Source organism: Cebus imitator, unplaced genomic scaffold (assembly GCF_001604975.1).
Source record: "Cebus imitator isolate Cc_AM_T3 unplaced genomic scaffold, Cebus_imitator-1.0 Scaffold726, whole genome shotgun sequence".
Taxonomy (NCBI): domain Eukaryota; kingdom Metazoa; phylum Chordata; class Mammalia; order Primates; family Cebidae; genus Cebus; species Cebus imitator.
In genome coordinates, this window is record NW_016108041.1 from 158507 (window position 1) to 166082 (window position 7576).

The 7576-nt window shown below is 59.3% G+C and overlaps 2 protein-coding genes across 3 annotated transcripts in view; one reads left to right on the forward strand and one right to left on the reverse strand.

Moving 5' to 3' along the window:
- NOTCH3 (notch receptor 3) overlaps positions 1 to 6558 on the reverse strand; it is a 43249-nt gene extending 36691 nt beyond the window's left edge. The window contains exons 1-2 of one of the 2 annotated variants that reach the window (XM_017519092.2): positions 6357 to 6558; positions 3082 to 3160 (exon numbers count right to left, since the gene is read on the reverse strand). In XM_017519092.2, the coding sequence (XP_017374581.1) occupies positions 3082 to 3160; positions 6357 to 6474 (197 nt within the window). In that variant the 5' untranslated portion in view covers positions 6475 to 6558. The remainder of the gene's footprint in view (positions 1 to 3081; positions 3161 to 6356) is intronic. The other variant, XM_017519093.2, reaches the window with a different exon arrangement.
- Positions 6473 to 7576, forward strand: part of LOC119469592 (vegetative cell wall protein gp1-like) — a 14907-nt gene continuing 13803 nt past the window's right edge. Inside the window, exon 1 of the mRNA XM_037735090.1 lies at positions 6473 to 6694. Coding sequence (XP_037591018.1) covers positions 6473 to 6694 — 222 coding nt within the window. The remainder of the gene's footprint in view (positions 6695 to 7576) is intronic.

Consider the following 7576-nt stretch of genomic DNA (forward strand, 5'->3'; position numbering starts at 1 on the left):
AAAAAAAAAAAAAAGGGAGAAGAAGTAAGAAAGAAAGAAGGAAAGACAGACAAGCCAATTAACTGGCCATGGTGGCTCACACCTGTAGTCCCAGCTTCTTGGGAGGCTGAGGCAGGAGGATCGATTTAGCCTGAAGTTGAAGGCTGCAGTGAAGAGAGATTGAGCTACTGCACTCCAGCCTGGGTGACAAAGCAAGACTCTGTCTCAAAAAGAGACGAGAGAGAGAGAGAGAAAAAGAGAGAGAGAGGCAGAAGGAGATGTGAGTGGGAGAAGGAAGAGAAGGAGACAAAGACAAGGACTGGAGTGAGACAGCCACAAGCTGAGAAACGTCTGCAGCCACCGGAAGCTGTCAGCCAGTTCTCCCCTGGGTCCCAGTGGAGAGGCTCAGCCCTGCCCATACCTTGATTTCACACTTTCAGCTTCCAGATCTTCAAGAGAATAAATGACTACTATTTAAGCTACTCGGTTTGTGGTAATTTGTTAGAGCAGCCGTAGGAAGCTAAACCACAGGGCTAAGGGGGATAGAAAGATGGGGTCGAGGAGGTGGAATTCTATTTTCACAGACCTATGAAGTAAGGCTTTAGGGGAAACAGCATTCCAGGCAGAGGGAACAGCAAACGAAAGGTCTTAGGCCCCAAGACACAACCATCCGGGCACACATGGGCCCAGAAACCACAGCTACACACACACAGGGACACATCAATTGGAAGCCATGGCCTGGCGGACACTCAAGATACCAACCCACAGCATCCCACGCGGAAATGAGCAACTCTCACTCACAGGGGCGGAAGCAGGGCTCCCACAAACCCTCCACTCCCTTCCCTGGGACATATACAGCCTCCTACAAAAGGATGGGTAGGTGGAGGGTTGGGGTGGAGACACCACTGTCCGTACCCTCCTCTTGGGGAGGGTACTCCTTCAACCTGCAGCCCCTCCCCAAGCCCACCAAGGAGTGTGAGAATTCGGAACTGGGAGGGGTTGGTCTTAAATCTGGAAATCTCCAACGGGCACCCGCGAGGTCAGAGGGAGGGGCTGGGAGAAGCCACAGGGTCCAAGCTCCGCCCCCGACGCTGCCAACCCTCACCCCTCTCTACCTCCCCCTCCCCTGGGGCGGTTGTCCTGCCTCCGGCTTGTCCCAGGCGCCAGCGACTGAACTCAGCAAGCGGCTGACTCAGTCCTTAGCGTCACCCGCAAGATCCCCCCCACCCCGGCCCCCAGAGAAACAGGTCGAGGCACGGCCGAGCGAGCGGGGGAGCGGGTGGCGTTGGGAGGGGAGGGCGCAGCTACCGCCCCCTCTTCCAAGGCCCGCAGGGCGACCACTGCGGCCGCGACCGCGCATCGGGAGGGGGCGCGCTGCGCCGGGCGCGGAGAGCTGGTCCCACCGCCAGGCAGGGCGCGACCCGCGCGGGCCCCCTCCCTACGCCCCGGGCGGGTTCCCACGCTCGGCATCCCGCGCCCCCGCCGACCGGTCGGGCCGGTTCCAGCCCCAGCCCGCGCCCCGCCCCACAGCCTGAGCTTTGGGGGAGACGGAGGGGGGAGGGCAGACTTAGTGGGGGGGGCACGGCGGGTGAGGCGAGGACTAGAAGAGATAGGGACGAGGTCTGGAACCTACTGCGGCTGGTCGGGGAGAGTCTTGGGGGATCCATGGGTGGGGTGACAGCTTGGGGCACCCTTGAAAGGACTTGAGGATTTGAGACCAAGAAATAGACCGGGGAGGGGCGCAAGAAGTGGTTCCCACAGCCCAGCTTGGGGGGACTGAGCCCGCTCCACTCCAGGAGATCCAGGCTCCGGGAGCCGCGCGCGCCAGTGATTCACCTGTCGAAGGGCGGGGCAGCCGCGGGCGCATTCACCTGTCGGCAGTATTCCAGATGCGAAGCTCCACTGCGCAGGCGCCCGGCTCCTTCGCTCGCCCTCCCAGGTGTGTGGCTCCAGGTAAGGTCACACTTTTCCCCACCCCGCCCCACCATCGCAGACCCCCTCAGCCCCAGGAAACCCCCTCAGTCAGGCTCAGCCCTCCACACAGGTGAGCCCAAGTGGGCGCTCCAGCCAAAATAAATGTAGGTGTAGTTTCAAAGCGGTTCCCCTGGGTCTAAAATCACCCCAGACCCACCCAGCTTGGACCTGACCCAGTACTTGGCACACACGATGATGAATAAATGAATACATTAATGAGTCAATTAATGGCTACTGCGTGAACTTCTGTTATTAATGATAGCGTGAAAAGAACCATGCATTTCCTCACAACCTTGAGAGACTTCTCCTTGTGGCACCTGTTTCCTGTCTCTACCATTATTATTTCTAATAACGCCTACGTATTGAGCAGGTACTGTATTCTGAGCACTTAATGTATGCTGAGTGCATACAGGAAGTTATTATTGCCCCATTTTCTGGATGCAAACACTGAGGCTCAGAAAGCTTGAATGTTCAAGGTGTCCAAGGGCCCAGAATTCAAACTGAGCTCTTTCTGTCTCTGCTCAGCTCTTTCCCAGCCTCTGCTCTGCTCCCTGAAACCCTCTGCCTTTCCTTGGGTTATCTAACAACTAAACTGTTAAGCCCCTTCATAGTCGCCAGGGTGAAGCATTCCCTACCTATTTCACAGGTGCAATGATGATCAGAAAGGGAAAGTGACCCACCCAAGATCACACCGCAAGTAAGTGGCAGAGGCGGACTCAACTAAACGTTGAGAAATGGGAGGGGTGTGGAGAGTGTGAGCCGCTGCCATTGGTCCCTGATAGTTTGTTGATTGAATAATACCTGCCTCATGGAGGGGCTTTACATGTGACCCCAGGTGGCCAAGAACTGTGAAGCTGGGATTACTGGTCCCATTTTGCAGACCACGACATTGAGACGCAAAGAGTTTAATTCCTAGTCGATCAGCAACATGATGTGGGACTTGAACCCAGGCTGGGAAGACTGCAGAGCCCCTGCTCAGTTTCCAATGGGGAAACAAGAGCGGTTGCCCAAGCCACACACATGTAGGAAGTGGTAGAGGCATCCATGGGGAACACAGAGGCAGAGGGAGAAGACAAACCGTCCCTGCCCCCCACAGGGCCCACTGGTGGCTCTGAGCCAGGCACTCACAGGCAGGCAGCCTCCCGGGAGGGCAGCTGGGTGCAACGACCTCCATTTGCACACGGGCTTCCGTCCAGGCAAGGGGGGCCTGTGTGGGGGGCGAAGGAAGGTTGGGGGTCAGCCAGGTGCCCAGGAACCCCAGTCCTGAGTGACAAACCCCCTCCCTCCCTCGGCCAGGCAACAGCTGCCTGGGGCTGGGGGCATCTCTGCGGGTGCAGGGAGTCCCCCCATTCACAGTTCCCACGGCCCCCCGGCCCCAGCCCCAGCTGTTGAGGCTGCAGCTGTCCCTGCCAGCTCGAGCCTTGGGAACCACAAAGCAGGGGCGGGCAGGAGGAGGGGCTGTCTTGTGCCAGATGTGGGGGCTCGGGAAGCTGCCAGAGCTAAGATGTGCAGAAGGGGGTGTGCCAAGACAGGAAGTAAGGGCGCTGAGTGTTACAGGGAGGTCTGGGGCTTCATGCCCAGGTTCAGGGGTAATAGAAGGAGAAGGGGCAGGGGGCCCTAGGGCCATAGGTCTTCCCTTTTTCTGATGGGCATCTACTCCAGCTGGGCAGGCCTGTGTGGTGCTCTGGGGAGAAGGGCCAAGGCATGTACCCACTAGTACATGCCTTGCATCTCCAGGGGTAGCCAGCGCTGGGTGTTGCAGGAATAGGGTGTGTGTTGGAGGGAGGGGCAACTGGCACAAAACATGTGCTGCCCTGTCCAATGTCGCCATCCCCCAGGCTGTGTCTCTCTAGGGTGTGGCACAGTCTAACTGTCCTACGAGACGGGTCCAGGGTGTGGCTGGGTCTGAGCTAGTGGAGAATTGTGTGCAGGTGTGGGGCCATGGCATGTGTGCATTCGGAGAGAGGATGATGGAGACAGGAAGGAAGATGGAGAAAAATGGAAAGACACAAAAGAATGAACTAGAAGCAAATGGACCAGGAGAAGACAGCGAAGGACAGAAAGAAACAGAAAGCGACGTGGCACCGTGGCTCATGCCTGTAATCCCAGCACTTTGGGAGGCTGAGGCAGGCGGATCACCTGAGGTCAGGAGTTCGAGACGAGCCTAGTCAACATGGCAAAACCCACTATCTACTAAAATACAAAAATTAGCTGTGCGTGGTGTCGGGCACCTGTAATCCCAGCTACTCGGGAAGCTGAGGCAGGAGAATCGCTTGAACCCAGGAGGCAGAGGTTGCAGTGAGCCGGATGGCGCCATTGCATTTCAGCCTGGGCAACAAGAGGGAAATTCTGTTTCAAAAAAAATAATAATAATAAAATAAAATACAAAAATTAGCTGGGTGTGGTGGCATGTGCCTGTAATCCCAGCTACTCAGGAGGCTGAGGCAGGAGAATCGCTTGAACCCAGAAGGCAGAGTTTGCAGTGAGCTGAGATCGCACCACTGCACATCAGCCTGGTAACAGAGCGAGACCACCTCTCAAAAGAGAGAGAGAGAAACAGAAAGCAAGAGGGTGAGTGACAGAATGAGTCAAACTAAACCTGAGCGTGGGTATACATGATGTATGTCCCCTTCCTCACAGGACAAGCTGATTGGACACTATCACCCACACCAGGACCTGTAGGTTTTTGTGAACTCACACTGTGGGTCCCATAACATGGGCTACGGGCCATGCTGAGCTGTAGGCAATGTGAGGCACATGTGTGTGTGTGCATGGGCTTGTGTGTCAGTCTGCATGTGGATATGAGCATGCATCTATTGTGTCCCTGTGTGGCTACAAGTGAGTCTATCTGTGCATGCATGTTTGCGTGGGTGTGCCCGTGTGTGTATGAACTGCACACCCATATGGGAGTGCACAGATGTGTGTGCCGTCTATATGTAGACTGTGCTGTGCGTCTGTGCATGCGAACCATGTATCTGGGTGTACAGCTGTGTGTTGGTGTGAACTGTGTGTGCATTGGTGTCTGTGTATGGGTTGGCTGTGTCTGTTCCTCTGCATGTGTGAGCTGAATCTAAGCATGTCCTTGAATCTTCATCTATGTGTTGTCTGAGTGTGTGCAGGCAGCGTGCGTGCCACAGCTTGCACTAGCAACACGCAGTACGTGTGATTATATTTGTGTGCATGTATGTCAACGTGTGAGCTGTGTGCTTGCCGCTGGTTGTCTTTCCTGAGCCAGGTGTGCATGTCTGTCTGTGCTGTGTGTGTGTACGCTTGCATCTCTGTTACCTGACCTAGAGCTGTGTGTGCCAGCAAGTGTGTCACAGGCCATGTGTGTGCCCCGCTGGTCCGGCGGAGGCGGCGGCTCCTGCCCGATCCTGCCCCGTCCGGGCCCCGGGGCTGGGCTGCGGAGGCCGTTCAATCCCGAAACCCCCACCTCGCCCAGCGCCAGGCACTACTGGCATCTGGGACCCCTGGCCTGGGCCCTGGGCCTGCGCCCCTCCCCCGCCCACCAGGCCTCCCGTAGCGGTGGGAGGGGGGTGCCCTCGCAGCCCCCTCCCCGGCCCCGCCGCGGGTCCCGCTTTGTCTGGCAAAGAAAGCGCGAGGCCGGCCGGGGGGAGGGGGTGTCTAGACGGCGCGGCCATTGTCCCAAGCGGGGGAGGGGAGGGAGAAAAGGAGGAGGGGCGGGGGGCCCCTGGCCCGCTGGGGAGGGGCTTGGGCCGCGGGGACGGGGCACTGGAGCTGGAGGGGAGCACGTGGGTCCTCGCCCCTTCCTCTCCCCGCTCAGGGGCGGGGTCCCAGGGCCTCCGGGTCCCCGCAACCGGAGGAGGGAGAGGGGCTGCGGGTGGGGGAGGGGGCGCGCGCGCCGCCGAGGCTCCGGCTCCGACTCCGAATCCGGGTCTTGCTGAGCGCCGGCCTGGGAAGTTTTCTCCGAGTTCAGAGCTCCGAGAACTTCGCGCCCCCTCCCCACCCCCTGCCTGGCCTGGCCCCCCCGGGGTGTCGGGGGCGGGGGGGAGCTTTTGTGAGAGAGGTCCCCGGCCGGGGAGTACCTGGACCCCCAATCATAACCTTCCCAGGGCTCCAGGCGTGAGTTGGAGGGAAACGAGTCCCGGACTCTGTACACCCCCCACCTCGCGTCTCTGATCCCCGCACCTCAAGCTCCCAGTCTCGGGCTCCTGAGTCCCTTCATCAGCTCTGAGCGCTCTAGGGTCCCGGTTCGTCGGGCCTCTGGGGTCCTTCCCATTCTGAGTCTCCGGGACCTCCAATACTGGCACGCGGCCTCGGGCTCCTGCGCCCCTTCCCCGACCCTGGTTCCTGCCTCCCGTGACCCCCCAGCCCCGGCCTTGGGGGTTCTTGCACTCCCGCTCTGCCGCCCTGGTCCCGTCCGCCAGGTCCTGGCCCCTCACCTGCAGCCCCCGGCCCCGCTAGCAGCAGCAGCAGGGGCAGCGCCCGCACGGGTAGCGGTGGCAGTGGCGGCGACATCGGGCGACGGCGGCGGCGGCGGCCCCGGGCCCCCGGCCCCATGGCGGCCGGCCGCGACCCTCCCCTCCTCCCTCCTTCCCTGGGCTCCGGGCGCGTCCCGGGCCAGCCTCTGCGCCGCCAACTTCGCCAAAGTGAGGCGGACGGGCCGCCCCGCCCCCAGCCCTCGGAGGCTCGCCACGCCCCGGGGCCGGCCCTGCGCGCCCCCGCCCCCCACCCGGCCTCCCGGGGTCCCTGCCCACCCTCTACCCGCACTGCCCGGGACGTGAGGACCCTCGGAAACCCAGGCCAAACATGCAGTGAGACACTGGCCGAACCCGGAGTGGCAGGCACACACCCAGCCTCTTGAACGCCCCTGCACCCCATCCCTATCCCCCAATATACACCCAGTGAGGTGTCTGGAGTCGGAACAAAACACAGCCCCCCAGAAACCCTGGAAACTGAGGCCAGGCACATCCTGAGAGACCCATGGACCCACAGCCACGGACGCATACACGCAAGCGCATGCACCAAGCTTCCCCGAGACCCTCTGATCGAAAACACTCACAAACCTAACATTCAGACCAGGCCCGGTGGCTCATGCCTGTAACCTCAGCATTTTGGGAGGCACAGGCGGGTAGATCACTTGAGGTCAGGAGTTTGAGACCAGCCTGGCCAACATGGCAAAAACCTCTCTACTAAAAATACAAAAATTAGGTGGGCATGGTCGTGCGTGCCTGTAGTCCCAGCTATTTGAGAGGCTAAGGCAGGAAAATCGCATCAGCCCAGGAGGCAGAGGTTACAGTGAGTCAAAATTATGCCACAACACTCCAGCCTGGGCAACAGAGCAAGACCCTGACTCAAATCAACACAAACAAATGAACAAGAAATGCTAAAACCCACTTAGCCAGGCCAGTAGCCTAGGATGACATTTGCAGCCTCAGACCTCAGATCCATGCTCGGAGTCACATGCACGTGTGTGTGCTCACACATACACACACACTCTTCTTACCCTCAGCCCTCCCAGAAAGCAACCCACTTCCTCATCACTACCCTGTATGACCCTCAAAGGTTCACCCCCAGCCCCCTAGTCCCTACCCCCATGCCCCACACAGCTTTGTCCCTCAGCCCATGGGGCTCAATTTAATCAATTATCTTTTCTTTCTTT